Source organism: Barbus barbus, assembly GCF_936440315.1.
Source record: "Barbus barbus genome assembly, chromosome: 34".
Classification (NCBI taxonomy): domain Eukaryota; kingdom Metazoa; phylum Chordata; class Actinopteri; order Cypriniformes; family Cyprinidae; genus Barbus; species Barbus barbus.
In genome coordinates this window covers 14,424,421-14,443,789 of record NC_136762.1, presented here as the reverse complement: position 1 = coordinate 14,443,789, position 19,369 = coordinate 14,424,421, and the positions used below count along the sequence as shown (strand labels likewise).

The 19,369-nt window shown below is 36.8% G+C and overlaps 2 protein-coding genes across 6 annotated transcripts in view; both read left to right on the top strand.

Moving 5' to 3' along the window:
- Positions 1 to 1,191: 1,191 nt before the first annotated feature.
- LOC306854390 (TLC domain-containing protein 5-like) lies at positions 1,192 to 5,869 on the top strand. 3 transcript variants are annotated; one of them, XM_079392346.1, is made up of 3 exons: positions 1,192 to 1,474; positions 3,111 to 3,321; positions 4,693 to 5,868. In XM_079392346.1, the coding sequence occupies exons 2-3, from the start codon at positions 3,126 to 3,128 to the stop codon at positions 5,223 to 5,225; spliced, it is 729 nt and encodes a 242-aa protein (XP_079248472.1). In that variant the 5' UTR covers positions 1,192 to 1,474; positions 3,111 to 3,125; the 3' UTR covers positions 5,226 to 5,868. The 3 variants fall into 3 exon arrangements, with proteins under 3 accessions (XP_079248472.1, XP_079248471.1, XP_079248473.1); XM_079392345.1 differs by having other exon boundaries at positions 1,199 to 1,490; positions 4,693 to 5,861; XM_079392347.1 differs by lacking the exon at positions 1,192 to 1,474 and adding an exon at positions 2,907 to 3,028 and having other exon boundaries at positions 4,693 to 5,869.
- A 1,042-nt stretch (positions 5,870 to 6,911) lies between these two features.
- Positions 6,912 to 19,369, top strand: part of LOC306854099 (rho guanine nucleotide exchange factor 12-like) — a 57,184-nt gene continuing 44,726 nt past the window's right edge. The window contains exons 1-2 of one of the 3 annotated variants that reach the window (XM_079391917.1): positions 6,912 to 7,497; positions 7,880 to 8,043. In XM_079391917.1, coding sequence (XP_079248043.1) covers positions 8,012 to 8,043 — 32 coding nt within the window. In that variant the 5' untranslated portion in view covers positions 6,912 to 7,497; positions 7,880 to 8,011. Of the gene's footprint in view, positions 7,498 to 7,879; positions 8,044 to 10,078; positions 10,143 to 19,369 lie in introns of those variants that run through there. The other 2 variants (XM_079391918.1, XM_079391919.1) reach the window with 2 other exon arrangements.

The window sequence follows — 19,369 nt, the reverse complement described above, 5'->3', positions numbered from 1 at the left end:
TGCACTTGTTTTTCACTTGGGATAAAAGGCCACCTCATATACAGCTCACAAAATCAGGCTTCTGCTGTGTGTAAGCTATTGCACAATTGTAAAAATAAAAATGCACTGCATGATCAAACATTTAGGTTCCTCCACCCCTAAAAAACAAAACAAAAATCCCCTCTCACCTAAGGGGGAATTCATTCTCAAAAATGAAATTCAGGCCCTGAATAAATGTATAACAATACTGATTGGAGTATCACTATAGTATCACTATAAATAATTCTACATAATAAAAAGAAGGCTTTAAAAAGATCGGTATCAGTGATCAGATCGGCAGAAACTGCTTTCTGTGATCGGCCTCAAAAATCCTGATCGGAGCACCCCTAATATGTCACATTATTTCATTTATTTTGTTGTTGTTTTTTTCAAATTAATAAATACAGCCTTGGTGAGCATAAGAGACTTTTTTAAATATTAATATTTATAAATATTTTAAATTATTCTACCTAATATATTATAAGCATTAGTATGTTAATTTTATATGATATATTAAACATTATTCATTGGAGATATTATTATTGAATAAAGAGTTACTCACTTGTTCACTGACAATGAAAGGAAACACCATATAGATAACTTTTACTTTACTTTTGTCATTTAGCAGACGCTTTTGTCCAAAGCGACTTACAAATAAGAAAAAGTAACTACAACTAAAAGTTACAACTCTATAAATACTATATACCCACATATTTAAGAAAATAAAGAAATTAAATAAAATTGACACATGCATATAACAACACATAACAACAAAAAACAACTTGCTACTATGGTCAACAAGCAATAGCTTTTAAAAGGGAAAAAAGTAAATATCTCTCAATTATTATTATTATTGTTATTATTTTAAGATAATTTGTCATTTTTTTCCCCTAGTATTGAAAGCTCAGCATATACATTTCCTGATTTTTCTCCTGACTATTATGCACTTGTTTATTTATTTGACCTGTTATTTAAACACAATCTTTTAAGTTCAAAGTAACCATAGTTTTACTGCCAAAATACTTTTGCTAATTTAGTATCAGCCACGTCTTAAAAATGAAAATGGTAGAAACACTGTTCGAATCAAATCTCGTTTTTATTGATTATTGTTTTAACGTAGTGACCATAACAACGGCGGTAACTATGGTTACGGTGTGTTTTGTTGTGAAGGCTGCGGTCCGCACCAGCAGAGGTCGCCGTGCTGTAAGGATGTGTCTTCCTCTTTGTTGTCACTTGTCATCTTCGCGGTTGTCCAGCTGCTGAGGGGCTGAGCGGCTGAAATGTGGCTTTTGTTTGTGTGGTGATTTGCGTACCATCTCCAAGACGATGCCGGAGCTGATCACTGAGATCCCTCGAGGCCTCGTGTCTGTGATGCTGAAACGGGAGGCACGAAGGAAGACTGCTTCCACGCTGAGCCTGAAGAGCCCTCCAGCCTGTCAATGAACATGCTATTGAGGTGACTATTTTAAGAGGTATATACTTTTTCCTTTTTTTAAACACCAGATTTAATTTCATGGCTACACGTTAAACCCGCTCATCTTAATTTAATGAAGGGTGGTAGTTAATTTAACTTTAGCCAACCCACAGCTCAGAAGATTAGCTAAAGTCTGGATCCAGCAGTAAGTTAGCTGTTTTGCACGGTGACAAAGATAAGTTATATATATTATTCCATTATATTTTTTTATTTCAATATTGAATTAGTTTTATTTAATTTTTACATAAGAAATGTGCATTTACACTGAGCATGCCTGTTTTATGAACTATTGTGATGGCAAGCGTAAGAAATTGAACGATTACTATTAGTGGTAAGTTACTTGTAATGAATACATTTGCAAATAAAAATGTCTGTTCCCAAATGGTCAGGTAATTTTATATTCCAATAAAACAGAAATAAGAAAACAGAAATGCATTTTTAATTAATTTTACTGTTTTAGAAGTTAAATGTATAAAAGTATAAATGCAGTGCAGTAATTGATTCTAAATATATATATATATATTGCATAAAAATAATAAACACAAACATTGGTAACATTTTGTTCATTTTTTTTTTTTTTTTATTAACCAAAAAGCAACAGGCTCTTATGATTTAAAATGGCAGTTTTTGGTTTTGTTTTGTTTTAATTGAATAATTTTGCCTGCAGGAGCTGGACTATGTTTTAAATTAATTTATTATTTTGTAAAAATATTTTATTGTATTTTATTCATAATTAATTTTATTTTGATAGAATCTGTTATAAATAAAAATAAGAACTATTTCTCAGTTCCCAAACCTACATATATATCAGTATTTGATAAAATAACCTAATATTTACATAGTTCAATTGCTTCACATCCAAGGTTTGGATAACATTAGGATAAAAAGTTGTGGATAAGGTTGCTGCTGTAACTTTTGAGCATTTATGTATTAATTATTTTTATTGGAACTTGTTATGAATAAGAATTATACCCCTTTCTCAGTTCCCAAAGGTACATAGACTATATCAGCATTTCGATATATATATATATATATATATATATATATATATATATATATTTAATAAAATAACCTAATATTGACAGTTAAACTGCTTTACTTCCAAGGTTCGGACAACATTAGGATAAAGAGTTGTGGATAAGGTTGCCCCAGTAACTTTTGAGTGTTTATTTGATCAATTATTTCTTATTAAGCCTGCTATGAAAGAACTCTTTCTCAGTTCTCAAACTTGCATACAGGCTATATCAGTGTCTGGATTTATACGTTAAATTTAAATAACCTAGTATTGACCTGGTTCAACTTCAGCTGCTTTACATCTGATGTTCGGACAACATTAGCATTAAGAGCTGTGGATAATGTTGCCACAGTAACTTTTGGTCTACTTATGACACACCCAGATACAAGCCAGACTCTTGTATTTCTCAATCCACTGCTAGCCCTTCAGACATACTTGAATGGTTTTAGCACTTATTCCACATAAGAATCAAAGGAAAAGTGTCATTTTTATACAATCACTCAAGCGCTGTGGTGCTTCACGTAAGTACTCTCATGAATGCATGCATGCAGTCTAACATGGTAAAGTGTTTTGTGAATGTGACAGCTCATTGTATTTGATTAGGTTCACAGAATAAAGATGTCACCATTGGTGCTGGGAGTCGGAGCATGCTTAGCTGGGTGGATTGCTCTGTATGCTTTGCTGTGCTACACAAATGGCTCTTGTGGCTATGAATGGAACTGTCGGCTAGTTACACTATTCCATGGCATCCTTGCAGTCTGTATAACTGCTTACATCGGATACATAGATGGACCGTGGCCTTTCACCTACCCAGGCAAGATGTACTAAATGTTAATATATATATATATATTATGGGTGTGCGACATATACTGACTGTTTAATGCAGCTCAGAGGTGGCATGAATGTATTTACACTGCAATTTTATTTGCATAAATGATGCAATGAGATTGTTTCAAATACAAAATTTGGAACATTAAAATATGAAATAAAAAAGAAACTAAAACTGCCAGTAGATGGTGGCAAATCACTTGCTGTGTCCAAATCAATTGGTGGAGTACATATTGTTGATTGTTTATTTAAACAGTAGGCTTGTATAATAGTGATAAATGAATAAGATAATTCTTGCCTCAGTTACGGATGTGTAGCGTGGTATACTAGTGAATACGTTGTTTTGTGTTGTGAAAATTGTTTAGTAGTTAAAAGGAAATGTTTTAATGATTGTGGTGATTCAACACTGATTAATGAGTGATGACGTCGACATAATTGGTGACTTGGTTATTTATTATGTATACACAAATACACACACATGCATGTCTATATTTTAAGCCATATAATTTATATTATAAATAAATGTATTTAAGTGGCAAAGCAACTGTTCAGGAGTCATTGAATTATTCACTCAACTGATTTGTTCTAAATGCAGATTCAGTCAGCAACAAAACACCAGTGTTTGTTTCTCAGAGATTTGTATTTAAAACTATTTTTGTTGGTGAAATGGAGCCCAAACAGACAATATTATGTCTATAAGTGTAATATAAATATAAAAATGTAATACAAATATAAATGATGTCTAAATGAAACTCACATAATATTAAAATCTTGTTTATTGCTTTGTTGTAAAAAAAATCTATATCACATTTGCAATCATGCTGATATTTGGGGTGTTTTTGTTTGGTTTTTGCAAAGTGAATAAAATACTTAATGTCAGCTCACACACGCCGATTTTGCTAAAACTTTGTACTGTTACAATGTCGGTAGTACAAGTGCATGATGTGTATATTTTTTCTGTGTTACCTACATAAAGGTATCATCATTATTTAGACTTTTGATAAATCCAGGACTTTTGTGAAAACTACTGACTGTACTTCCACATTTTTGAATTCCCGCTCACGGATAGTCTGATCGAGCCCAGTGCATTATGGGTGAAACATTTTTCCTAGCTTTCTTCACCACAGCCCTTTTCTCTGTTTTTTTTTCTGGTCATTAAAGAAAAGCTACATATACAAAGCTTCTACTATATAGACAGCCAACTTTGATCAAAATCCTATCTTGGCAGCTGCAAATTAACCCAGTAAAACAACACAATATTATCGCACACCCCTAATATATAAGGTTGTCTTATTAGCATTGCCATATTGTCTTTTTTTATGACAAATGCTAATTTTTTACTATATACCATTTGCAGGTACAAAGAACACCCCTCTGCAGATCACCGCTATGGTGGTCAGTCTGGGCTACTTTATCTTTGACATGGCCTGGTGTGTGTACTTCCGCACAGAGGGCCTGGTGATGCTCGCCCACCACACCATGAGCATCCTGGGTATTCTGCTCACTCTGTGGTTGGAAGAGTCGGGCATCGAGTCTTGCGCCGTGCTGTTTGGCAGCGAGATCACAAACCCCCTCCTTCAGACGCGCTGGTTTTTGAAACACTCCGGCCGCTATGACAGCTTCCTCGGAGACGTGGTGGACATTCTATTCGTGCTGCTGTTTGTGTTCATGCGCATTTTTGTCGGCGGCACCATGCTGTACTGTGAGCTGATCTCTCCGAGACCCAAGTTCATCATTAAATGTGGCGGTGTGGCCATGTACGCGCTGTCCTGGGTGTTTGTGGTTGATATCGGCCGCTTCGCATACCGCAAATCCCAGCTCAAATACCAGCGCTGGATGAATCGACAAAGGATGGCAGTGGTCAACGGACATGGTGTGAAGAGAGACTGAAAGATCTCTCAGATCAGCGGTTTGGCCTCTCGTTTCTAAACCTGGAGAGAATAATGAGAATCAGAACAAGTATACCAGCTAATAAAGCTCTGCAGCTAATAGATGTTTACATATTTTTAAAAGGATATCAACCATTAAAGTTTATTTCTGGTTGGTAATATACATGTGGGAAAACATCCATGCTGTATCAGAGCCCTTAAACAGTCTTAATGTTTTTTATTATTATTTGCCATTATGATTAACTCAAAATTCTTACAATCAAATCTAATTTGATATATTTGTACTCCTAAAGAATGAAGTGTTTAAACTCTTTAAGTACTGGTAATATTTGATATTTTTGTAATTAGGAACACTACTTGTTAGTAATTTTAATTAGTGATTTTGCTTTTCCATTTTTTCATTAAACTTTTAGTACGTGCAATATTCAGAAATGATCATGAAATACTAACTAAATGTTTCTGGAAGTTTACTGAATGATTTGTGTGTTATTAATGACTTGAATGAAAAAGTAAATATTGTCTTTGAAATGTAACATTTTTAAATTGTAAGACTGAGTGATGATTTGCATCAGTTATTTATCTGTTATGGTGATTTGACCACACCAGTTCATAAATCAATAAACATCATCATCATTACAATAATGTATTTTAGGGTGTTGTAATGTTGCAAGTGATCAATGAAAGATGTATTCAAAGTATCATGACTTGAATACACCTCTTCTGATTAATGTGATCAAATTCTGAATTACAAATCATTAAGATATTGGGGTTTAATAACCAAAATCGAGGTTAGGTGTTTTAACTGTTAAGAGATTGTATAAAAATAATAATAAAAAATTGCTATTAAAAGGTTAAAATTGGTGGGTTAGGTTTAGTGTTTTGTTATTTCTTTTAAAAAGCAGTGAAGCAGTTTTGATCTAAAATATTTATTTTAAAGGTTTTTTTATTAGAGTGTTTTGTTTTATTGAGGTGGAAATCTTTTTAAAAAATCGTCTTCATTTACATTTAGTCATTTAGCAGATGCTTTTATCCAAAGCGACTTACAAATGAGGACAATAGAAGCAATCAAAACGATTTTTCTAATAATTTTCTTGCAAATAAGTACATATGTGCATCTTAAACGGTTTATTATTATTATACAAAGTATAATTACTAACCAAAATCCAATAAAATGTACGTTGAAGGTCCAACTCAAGTAAAACGCATTGCAGTTTTGTGAACGTCCACCATGAGGCAAACTAACATAACACTTGAACGCTTTTTCTAGGGCTTGACGTTTTTTTATTTAATCAGTGGCTGCCTCACATTTTCCTACAAATTAATTTAATTCATTTAGCCAGCTGACTGTAAATCTAAAAATTATCGACTGTTATTTAAAAAAAAAACATAATATGACAAAAGGTGTCCGAAGCACAAATGTTCCATTCAAAACAAGCACGTTTTAATGCAATTATGAGCAAAATACTAAAAATCCTATTCTCAAAGCTATATGAAACTGCATTAACTGTAGCACAGACTCTTTTTTTAAACATGTCCTAATATTTTATTTTTCCCTGACTTGACGCGTTTCCAGAGTTTGAGTTTTGAATTACCATCTTCACTCCAAACTATAACCAAAACACTGACAGTTTCTCAAATTCCAGTGAGCCTGTCTACCTAAACAGCATTTTTATGCACGTTGCGAGGCAGTTCAGCAAAGCGAGCGTGAACTGGGTTGAATCGGAAATGCAGTCCATGCAGGCGGCTCACTAGGTTTTGAGACTCAACCCCGCATCTCAACTTTCCCCAGCCTGATGGACCGGAACCTACAACCTCCAAACTGATTTCAGCGTGGACCCTCGCTTCCATACGAACTCGGTATCATCTGGAAAAACACTCGGGAAGAGCTACGCGAACTTTGTCGGGTGGTTTTGTTTATTTTGATGCTGAAGTGATTTCGTCGCCGCTCCATGGAAACTCTCCGTGAGATGACACGTGTATGAGTGCGTGTTTTTTTCCCTGTCTGGATGACTGTGGGATTGGTGTGGATGCACACGGCTGTTTATTATTGTTGTTGGGGAAATATCGCGTCTCATTTTTGGAGTGGACGTTATTAGGTTGCTGTTAGCTTTAGCATAGCAAGGCCTCGTTTGCGGTAGTGCTGCTGTGTTGGCTGTGGACGTACACACATTCAGCATTAGGAAGCTCAAAAGTGTTTTAATTGTCAAAGGAGTGTAACTTCGAGCAGTAGGAAGTGTTTCATCTTCACCTGGGAGCTGCTGCTGAATATGAAGGTAAATTTACAGCTGCACAATAACGGAAAATCAAGTAACGTTTTTGTGTAACTTATACAGAACACATCTAGTTTTGTTTTATGTCCAAACTCCAATTACAGTAGAGTATTTATTGTGGTAATGTTATTGTTTATTATTTTTTTGTAAACCGCACCATTACTCGAAGAACCAAATGTTCTTTGGGTCACTTCAGGATACTTGCAGACTGCCCCCCCCCCCCCCCCCCCCCCCCCCCCATATAATATGGTTTTATATTTTCTAATATTTAAAGTCATCTCGTGGGTTGTTGTTTATGTTTATGATTGTATGGAATCATTGGGATTAATTGCTGTTTTGTTGCAACTTTTATAATAAATGTTATGTTTATATTTTTTGTGAATAGTGAACCTCCTGGTCTACACAACAAAATATGGATGCAACAGCCTCATGCAACATCAGAAACCGATGCCTCTCCTGATGCATCTGAAAATGACTATAGGATATAGGACGAATAAAAGCTAAAAACAAAAGCCCAATGAGCGACACACGGTCCACAGTCACTGACAGGTATTTATGAGTTATGTTCATGTTATGTAGACAAACTTACTTCTGTTATATGATCCATACATTTAAGCAGACATCTCAGCCCACATCTGTGTTAACTGTAGTGAACTGTATTGGACAACATTGAGCTTGCATTGGTTTAGTTTTGTAATATTGTGTGTGTGATGTAGGTTTATGGTTATGAAGTCCGGTTTTTTGCCGGTTTTGTGCTTTGCTTTCAGTTTTGAGAACTCATTTTCCATTGGCCAGTCAGTGTATGTACGGGAATTTGTACATACTCAAGTTTCTGTAGGTTTGCAGGTGTGTTGTATAAATACATTCACAGACATGCTGCGTTATCTATCATGTTGGCATTGTTTTTTGACTTGTATGTCTTTTGACCTATCAGCAGTGAAAATTATTTAACTTAAGTGCAATTTAGCCATGATGAGCAACTTTCATGGTGCCTGTTGCACTTGAAAAGTCATTTACTGTGGCAACATTTTGACTTTGACAACTTCTGTGGCATTATGGGAGGGTTTGTTTTGAATATCAGCAAATGCAGTAGTTCTTCTGGTCTTTTTATGCCTACTGTTTTGTCAATATCTAATATTCAGGCATAGTACTCAACTGATATATTGCTTTTTGCATACTATATAGTAGAGAATTACTCATACCATTGGAGTACCTGTTTTATTTTAGTTTTTTTATATCTTATATAGTTTTTATTTAATGTTTTTATACTAGTTTTATATCTCAACTTGCTTTTTATTTGAATTTTTATATCAGTAATTTTGTGCTTATTTCAGTTTAATTAGTTTTAATGTTTCTATTTTTCTATTTAGCTTATTTCAGGTTTATTAGTTTTATTTATTTTTATATATTTTATTAAATATTTTATTTATTTCAATTGTTGAAGACTATTTTTAGTAGTTTTAGTTAACAATAACAACACTGACCTGAACTGCTTTTTTGTGCATGTTATGTGCGAAATACGTACTTTTTGTTTTTTTCTGTTGCGTGATATGCTTGTTTAGCAATGCTGGCGTCTTAAATTCTGCATCAACCAATATTCATGCTTATGTTTGGTTTTGTTTTGTATAATCCTGTCATGTTGCTTACAGTGTATCATGCATTTCTTATATAAATGTGATCCAAACTGTCTCAAATCTCATTTCAGAAGCCAAATGGCCACACAGCAACAAGCCTGAAACTTCGGCAAATAGCGACAAAATTGATCATTTTATATAGACAAGTGGTTTAGAAGTAAACAAATGTAATGTTGTATTTTATTGTATTGTGCTGGTTCACAGCATTACGTTTTACTTGCTTTTTAGACCAGAATTCAAATCAAGTAAGAATTTTTGTTTAATTTCATCATTCTGCCATTTGCTATTGATCATTCTCAGATTTTTTTCATAAGTAATTAGTGGAAACTAAGCCATGGGAAAATTCAATAAATGTATCAACCACTGTTTGCTCATCCCTCACATACTTTTCATTCATGATGGCTGAAAAACGTCAGTCAGAGGGTGTTTTCTAATGGTAAGCTCTCACAGGTCCTTGCCACTGACGTCACTGTGGAATAGCAGACTGGTTGTCTGTCTGGTCATCTCCGTGATGACAGATATGCTTTCAGTGCTGCAGGGATTGAAACACAAGCATAGGAAGGTAACTCTGAGGGAGAGATTCACTTGTTGATCTACCTAGTAGAGTAGCAATATCCGGATTGAACAGTTTTGGCCACCCAGGCCCTAGTTGAAGATGATTGGTGTTCATCTCATCTGTTATCACCGCAGGTGATGCATTGTACTGCACAGTGTATGTGGCTAATGCATCTTTTGTTACCTTCAGCCATATGGCGTTCTGTTTTAATCCTAAGGTTATGCCAGTTCAAAGTCATTTGTTGTTTCTTTGTGTCTAGACCTAATTTGCTTTCACCCCTACACTGAAGAATGACATGTAAGACATAACAGGATATCCTGTAAGCAGATTGGTTAACAGCTCTTAAGTCTGTGAGCGGATTGTTTTACGTAGACATTGTTCCTGTATAGTATTTAGGATTGAAGCAATAGTTTAGTGTAAAGCAGCATTTCAGATTACAGCTTTACAGCACATTGAAGGTAGGTACTCTGAATTGTTAGTTTACTGTAAAAAAACAAAAACAACCTGATGATTTTTTTCATTAGCATTCATTAAATTGTATTAGCAATTTCTTAATACATAAAAAATGATTTACAAATTGATGATAAAATTGATTCATTTCATATAAATTTATCAAGAAACAAATTAAAATAAAAACAAATAATATATATATTGCTCATTTAAAATCTTTTCCCACCATAATAATGAATAATTGTTGAATTAAACATTGCTGGCACTCGTATATGTTCATTTTCACATTCTGAAACGTGTTTCCTGTTCATCAGTGAAAAGCAGAGAGCAGCTTAATAACCAATTTGCTTAAAATAGCTGTGCTGCTGTGCTCTGATGCATAGCGTCATTAATGATATTTTGACACTCTAGTATTTGAAACTGTACTGGCATTAATACATTCTGAAATGAAATGCATGTTATGATCATTACGGCTGTAGCTCTGGTAATAATGTAAGCTAGTTAGTATCAGTTAGCAATGATTCAGTAATGTTTGTAGTTTCGTTGGGTGAAATGTCATGAAGACATTTTTATTTTGACCATTGATTATTTTTTTGCAATGTTTTTTTCTGACAAACACAAACTCTTAAATTCATGTTACTGTAATGTGAAATTAATCTCATTCTCATTACTGTAATACAGCAGTGTTTCCTGCATCGATCATGCTGCGCTACTGGTTAATCCGCCGCACCGTGACCAAAATATAATCGCTGTAGATTTTAACAGAAATTTTTGTATGGAGAGAAAAAACCTTGGGTGTTGGAAAATAATCTTTTGACAACAAATAATCAACCCTGCTTTTTCAACTGGGTTTTCCTCGCTGGCTGCATGCAGCAATAAACCTACTGCAGAACATGCTTTTCAGTTCCCCACTGAATTGCTCCATTAGGGCGGTTCTTTTTAATGAATGAGAACTAATTAAACACAGCCCTCTACAGTCTGAATCATCAGCTAATGTAGTCATTGTTGTTTGTTGTTATTTATTATAAAGCTGTTTGGGTGTTCCCCCTATGCAAAATAAATAGGAAAAAACAATAACCAAAAATCATGGTTTCTCTGTCTCTATAAATTGATATACATACTTACATAATTAAAATTAGTACATATATAATTATAATTTTTTTCATGTTTTTATATATTTATTTTATTATGTACGTAATTTTGCAAGTAAATTGCATATAGTTTGTATTTTAGCTGTCAGTATATAAATCTAGCTGCATTGTGGTTTATTAAGCTGCTGTACAGGCCAGGGTGTGCATAGACTGTGATCATGCAGAGCTCTCTTGAATCTCAGACTTTCAGTCCATTATTTCTACACACAAAACCGGTCGGCCCACTCTAGTTTTAGATCATAGTGTAAACACGAGGGCTATGTTCTCCTGACACACGCCCAGCGCTTTCTGCAATACAAAGATTCACGGTTGAGGATTTATGAAGCAGCGCGCTGATGCTTTGAGTATGATATTGTTGTGTGCTCATCCTTGTAGCCATAGTGGCTGACAGACGCTCTCACTGGAGTGTAAATGAAGAGTGGAGTGGGTTGGCCTCACACCCTGCTGCCACTTTGGCATGCACACAACAGCTACTCCTTCTCTTCTCAGGTGCTCTTTCTGCTCCAGATCTGTCTCAGCCCCTGCTGAGGCACAGCAATGTCTGACACCCCCAACCCCCCCTCCGTTCTCCCCTGCCCCCTCCACCTCCAGATAAATGGGCCTTTCACTACAGCACCGGGCCACACCTATGCTCACCTTTATCTTGGGTGAAGCAGCTGAAAGTCTCAGAAACACACCTAGTTACTCCGTTGTCAGACGAAAATATGAGCATGTAAGCTTAGCAGCAGGTGAGTCATCCGTCTTGTCAAAGCCCTCATTGTGACTTCAGCAGTGCTGCCTCGTGTCTTACACCCTTCTGAGCTGAAATGGAGAAATTGGTTTCTTTTTGTCTTGATGGATAGGGTGGAAATGCTGAAGTTTGTAGATTAACAAAGATGTTTGATGTTGGATTTGGGCAAGAATACCAGTTTTGCCCAGTGGAAAATCTTAAAAAAAAAAAAAGCACAAAATCATAGCTCGGAGGAAGGCTAGTCTGTGCGGGGTGGATATTCTGGTTTCTCTGGCAGCGTAGAAAATCTCAGTTGACAGTCATGAAGCCCAGACCGCACTGTGAAATCAACTGGAAGTCTATGAATAGAAGTAACTCTGAAATCTCAGTCTCACGCAGAAGATAGCCATGAATGCACATTTTGTTACAAAATGTCCCTTTGGGAGTAATGTATATTGCGTCAACTGCCAAGAAATGCATTTCACATGGCCATTAAAGTAATTATTAATAAGTATGGGCAAGTTCTCCCTAAGGTTCAGGTATGGTGTTTTTCAATTTTTCAAAACCCATTTACAGTCAACACCCTTGAAATTTGAGTCAGGTGTTTTTCAGCTTAAAAGCACACTTGGTTGTTATTGTTTTCATCAGTTAATGATCATGTGACAGCTGTATGATTACAGGAATGGCTTGATTAGGGTTGTAACGGTATGAGATTTTCACGGTATGATAATCGTCTCAGAAAATATTACTGTTTTGTGGTATACGGTATTAAACTATCATTATTATTATAATCATCAACTACAATGACCCTTAAATGAATAAAAACAGATATGGTTTTTGGTTGAACATGGTTTATTGTAACAAACTTTTTTTTTTTAATGAAAATAAACTAATTTTTTTATGGAAGTATGAGTCTACCTTTTGGGAAAAAAAGAAAAGAAAAATAAATCTCCCATTTGAACAAAACAAGGGATAAGTTATTTCTCTTTATATTAGACGAGAATAAACCAAACTGTCCTTCCTCTTTAACAGCATATATGGGAGAGCTAAATGTGCAGGGTCATGTTTGTTAATAATTTCCTGAGATTATCATAGCAGCATGCATTTCTTTGCTTTTTTTCAGGTCAGGTTATGATGAAGAAATGTAAGCATGTTGAGATTTTCAGGGCTCATTCTTGACCGCTGAGGTGAGAGAATGTGTCATCCTCTCCGAAGGTACACTCGTGGCAGGGACACAAAGATACTTTCTGGCCTCATTTGCCAGAAGAGGCATTTCGTCAGCATGCATTTTCCACCATGCCAGTGGGTCAGTGTCCGCGCTGATGGTTGGAAGAGACTTGTACATCGTCACTTCAGACAGAACCTTATCACTGACATTCTCATTTCCTGAGGTTGCCTTGTTCTGCCTAGATGAAGTGATTCGCTGTAGCAAACCAGATAGACTTTTTTCTTTCTTTTTAGTGGTGGTAGTACTGCTGCTTCCCGCTTCTGCTAAATTTTCTCCTCTTTCTGTTTGAGGATGTTCTCTATCCAAAGGAACTGCTGTTATCCAGGGTTATCCATTGTGCCAGTGGAATGGCAATCTGCTTGCCGCACGAGGCAGCATCACGTGTTGCTTGCAGACGCGCCTGTATATTAATCGGCCTAATTTGCAGCACAATCGGCTGATGCCGATTAATAAACAAAATGCCAAAAATCTAATTTGTATCACTCGTTCCACCTGCTCTGTGTATCTCCCTTGCAAGTCTTCTCTCATTACTTGCTTCATCTGTCTGATGAGTAGATTGTCTTCAGCTTGCTCAGAGAGGATTTCGCTGCCAATGTGCTCCAGTACTGGTGTGAGTGAGGACAGTGTGACCCGTTTCTCCGATGCCAGGGCATCAGTGAGGTCATAGAGTGGTTGAAGGAGCTGATTGACATTCTCAAGAGTGGCAATGTCATTATCTTTTGGCATGAAATGCCATGCACTCCTGTCACTAGCCAGGACTGCACAGACAGCCTGCTGTTGCTCCAGGAACCTGGAGATCATCTCATAAGTTGATCCCCACCTTGTTACCACGTCATGGATGAGGGCATGCTCAGGGAGTTCTAGGTCTGCCTGTTTTTTTTTTTTTTTTGTTCTCTCTTCCTTTTCCAACTCCGAGAAAATCCTTGAATCAAGTGTCTGCATGCCCTGACAGCAGATTCAACCCTTTGGGTCTTCAAGGCTTTGCTAATGACCAGATTTAAATTGTGACCAAAACAAGTGAGCCAAACACAAGAGAACTCTGCAAAGGCCTTCTTCATATTTGTTGCATTGTCTGTGGTAATTCCGCACAGACTTTCTTTTGAAATCTTCCATTCCTGGAGCATATTTTCAAACATCTCGGAGATGTTTTCTGAGGTGTGGTCTTCAGGAAAAAAATGAGACTCCAAACAGTGGCACTTAAGCTGCCAATCTGAGGAGAGGTAGTGGACTGTAAAACTTATGAATGGCTCCCCACCTCCACTACTGCTGGTCCACAGGTCTGTGGTGGCTGAAATCCACACAGCTTCCTTCAGCTGTTCTTCAACACTGGCCCTTACCTCTTTGTACATGCGAGGGATTTCATTGGTGGAAAAGTTTTTGATGGTACCTTGTACATCGGGACTGCCTTCTTCATCAGGTGGAGAAAGCCAGGTTTTTCCACTACTCTAAAGGGCATCATGTCTTTAGCAATGAAATAAGCTCCAGCATGATTCAATTCTTTCACTGGTTTGGATGTAGGATCTAACTTGATTCCTTTTGCAAGTGACTGTGTGACAGTTGGTTGAGCTGGATCAGGAAGCGTCTTTGCAGAGGTAATTTGACCCTAAAGAATTAACAGAATTATAAACATGATTAGCATGTAATTACATATAACCACATAATGAACCAACAACATGGATGTAAATAGGAACTGAAATGTGGATATAACTTGGATGGGTCAAACTAAACGTGTTAAAATTCTAAAACATGTCTAATAAATTGTATTAAAAAAAAAATGTAACTTTTTATTCTTAATTTATTAATTATTATTTAAGAATAGAGTCTTATGAAATGTATTTTATTTCCAATTAAATACATTTCATAAAATTCAGACAATTCTGGGTTGTCTGATATAATTGGTCAGGGTTCTATAATTCAATACAAAATATATTATTGAAAATGCAATCAGATGAAATGTAACAACTTTTGTTTGTCTACACGAGAGGTTTACTAAATTAAAACATGGACAAAAAACTATACACAATAGTAATATATTTCAGTCATTATTTCTGCAGGCTAAACTAAACTTTTTTTTGACAGGTTGTACTAAACACCTATGAGTTTCAGTCAGTGTATTTGATTTCTTTTAAATAAAATTATAAAATGATTAAGTGTTCTCTCAGAGTAGCTCTGAATATGTTCATGTGTTCATGTCTTCACATAGTGAGTGAGACAGCAGATGCTTTAAAAACCATGAGTATCATGCGTACTTGAGTGTGTACTAGATCTACTAGGCGCTGCTCATTCATACAGAGAATGAATGAGCTATATATAGCTGCACAGCTATATTTTGATTTATTCATCCATCTATGAAGTCGCACATTTTACGTGGCATCTATATTATACTGTAATTGAGTCCAGTTACATGACTGGATTCCGGGATTCCCTCTGCATCACAGAAATAATACGGCCTTAAGTTATAAATGGAACTTACCTTTATCTTTACGGAGGGATGGTGTTCGCGAATATGGGAGAACATGTTCAACGTATTTCCTCCTTTTGCAGCCACTCTTCGTCCACATTTCTTGTAAACTGGATATCCATCTTCAAGGACAACCCTGCAATCGTTTTTCGGATACCCAAAATATTCCCATACTGCAGATTTTTTTAAAAATTTCAGCAGGGGATAGAGATTAGAATTCGCAGCCTCTGTCTCGGACATTTCCGCCGCTGTACAGGTATGGGTGGAGTCTAAGCTGTCAAGTGGAAAGAAGTTGCATATACGCAGCAGCGCGGGTGAGATCTGGTTTCATTTTTTTTTTTTTCAAAACCGCGGATAAGCAAATGTGCACGATATGATAATCGTACATGTCAATATCGTGATAAACCGCCATATCGGTATACCGTTACAACCCTAGGCTTGATGAAGGGATTTGTTTTGAATTAGCTGTTAGCATATAAATTAGCATACAACTGTTTTGATGGTTATATCATGTGGTGATGATATGTGCTACAAGTACTTTCCAACCTACAAGGCTCAAATGTCATGCAAGAAAACAAATATTGTGTCACATTGGGCAGATATTTGGAGTGTTTGTGTGTAATTATTGGGCGGACACATGAATATAAAAAAAAAAAAACTGACAGCTTTTGCTAAAGGGCCGTATTTTGCTGCATTCCAAAGTTCAAGTTTGGTGAACTCTGCTCTGCGAATTCATGTCACATGAAGAAGATCAACTTGAGTTCTTATCTGAATTAAAAATCGCAAACTTTAAAGGGATAGTTCACCCAAAAATGAAAAATACCCCATGATTTACTCATCCTCAAGTCATGTGTATATGACTTACAATCGGAGTCTGTACTTCTGAAGTGAATCAATGCATTTGTGTAAGAAAAATACCCATATTAAAAACGTTATAAACTGTAATCTAGCTTTCACCAACTGTTGTGAGTCCGTTTACGAGAGAGAGGCATTCCAGCAGATGATGTAGGACGTAACAATAGCTTTACTTTGAATGTAATAAAAAGTACATATTTTCCAAGTAATATTTGGAAAAAAAATGTATGGCTTTAGTACAATGTAGTGTTGTCAGAAGTTGGTTCTGAAATTTTAAAAACGTCAATTTCCCACTAAGATTTGAGAGCTGTTGAGCAGATTCTTAAACAGCGCTGATTGGTCATTGTGTTCACGCGCTCAATAGATATGACTGTGATCGGCTACAATGATAATCTGTTCACGCTCTTCACCGAACGCTCACACAGAAGCACATGGGAGCGTTTGAAAGCCGCATCTATCAGAGGATCCCTAATATATCTGCAGATAGACGGATCCGCTGTTAAAGAATCTGTTCAACGGCACTCAAATCTTAGCGGGAAATTAACGTTTTTTAAAATGTCAATACTGAATGGCATCACGGTCGTTACTTTTGACAACACTAGTAAAAAATGAAAGGGAAAAAAATGTTTTTTTAAAGTATTTTTGCAAACAGCATGTTGTCTATATAACTTCAGCCTTATTTTCTCGCAGGCTCACACAGTAATGTGAGCCTGCGAGACAGCGGATCCGTCTATGCGGATCCGTCTATGTGCAGATATATTAGGGATCCTCCAGCGGACAGTGAACACAGCTGCAAAGATCATCGGTGCCCCTCTCCCCTCCATCCTGGACATCTTCCTTACACGATGCTCCAGCAAAACCAACAGCATCGTGAAGGACTCCACCCATCCCTCCCACAGTCTCTTCCAGCTCCTACCATCAGGAAGACGGTACCGGAGCATCAGAGCCCGCTCCGCCAGACTGCTCAACAGCTTTTTCCCCCAGGCTGTGAGAGCCCTGAACTCAAACCACCCCGCCCCCCTCTGAAACCCCATGCAAACCCCTACCTCCTGAACATGGACCACCCCCCACCCCAAACCTTACCACACCAAAGAAAAAACTGTATGGAACTTAAATTTTTTATTTTTTTTTGTGCAATTCAAGTGTGCTACACACAGGTGAGTGGGCCTGTACAAACCACCTGTAGTAACACACTCTCCTCTATGTGCACCATGGACACTTTACACTATGGACACTCTCCTCTATGTGCACTATGGACACTTTACACAATGGACACTTACACTTTACACTATGTGCACAATGGACACTTACACACACTGCTGCGTGTGCACAATCTCACAAAAGACTCAGCAATATATGTATGTTTACATGCTCATGCACTACAAATCATCCTGCACTGTTCCCCAACCAGCTGCTGGCTCAAATGTCTCTCTTTGCACATGTACAGTACTTGTGAAGCATTCGTATAGTTTGTATTTTTTATCTTCTATTTTTTAGTTTGTATAGGGTAATATTTATGTGAAGCATTCGTATAGTTGTATTTTTTTATCCTTTATTCTTTTAGTTTGTATAGGGTAAATACTTATAGTATACTTATAGTTAAATCTGTCAGTAGGTTAGTAGTGTATAGGTTTATAGTGTTTTTTACTTCATTGTTGTATGTCTGTATTTATGTAGCACCGTGGTCCTGCGAGACACGACATTTCGTTCCACTGTATGTCCCCACATGTAGCGGAATGACAATAAAGCTCAACTTGAACTTGAACTAATGGGTCTTTATACGTGAAAGTATATTTTAGGAGAGGGGTCACTAGCAAAGGGTCAGAATATTTAGGCTTTTATGGCATCAAAACAGTACTATAGAAATATGTCATTTCCAACCAATCAGATGGATGTTTTTTTACTATACACGCTGCTTCAGATGTCCCAGGAATTAGGCAACGGGTTTCCTCAATTTTTTTAAGTTAAGTCAACTTATCACTTTTTACAGTGTAGCAGCACAGCAAATGCCAGCTGAGTTTGGAGAGTTCTTTCACAGGGTTTGTTTGAACATAGATTCCCCTATACACGGCAGCAAGTAGGAAATGTGGAGCTGCAGCCAATAGCCCCCTGGCTGTGGAGAGGGGGAGGGACATTGACCGAGGGTTTGCAGTGTTGTGATGTAGATGTTAATGCTCACATGCACTCTCCGATACCAAAACGCACGAAAGGTGCAAGTCTTTACCATGGTGCGATGCAAGAGGACATATGTGGCTGGTCACATGACGTTGAAGCTTGCTGCCAGTGTTATTTTCAACATCAAAATTAACATCTAATATTCTCTGTTCCCTGTGCCATATTGTGCCGTATAGGTCTGATATATTCCTTTTCCATTGGCAGTCTTGGCTTATGCAATCCCTGAAGTGGAGACCAGACTGCTGTGCTGTATTTTCTCCGGTACATTAAGCTGTGACTGAAAAGTGTGGGGAGAGAGAGAGAGACGACTGCCTCTCTGCAGAAGGCGATTGGATATGATTTATTCGTCTGTCCTCTTCTCCCTCACGCTGCGTGGATGCTTAAATCTTATGTAGTTTCTGGGGCAGCGTGGCAAGTCAGGCACACTGGGCCAAGATTAATCCTTTGTGTTGCGTGCTTTACTGCTGTGAGATGCTATGACAGTTGGCTGCAGGATTAACGCGGAACCGATACACTAAAATACAGATTTCACCCAGGGAAAATCACCCAGCCCTAGTATGTGTGTGTGCATATATATATATATATATATATATATATATATATATATATATATATATATATATGTATATGTATGTATGTATATATGTGTGTGACCC

What these genes read in the sequence shown, in the direction of transcription:
- LOC306854390 (XM_079392347.1), top strand. Translation starts at nt 3,126, where the DNA reads ATGTCACCATTGGTGCTGGGAGTCGGAGCATGCTTAGCTGGGTGGATT. An exon ending in GTGGCCTTTCACCTACCCAG is followed by an intron (nt 3,322 to 4,692) that starts GCAAGATGTACT and finishes TACCATTTGCAG; the next exon opens with GTACAAAGAACACCCCTCTG.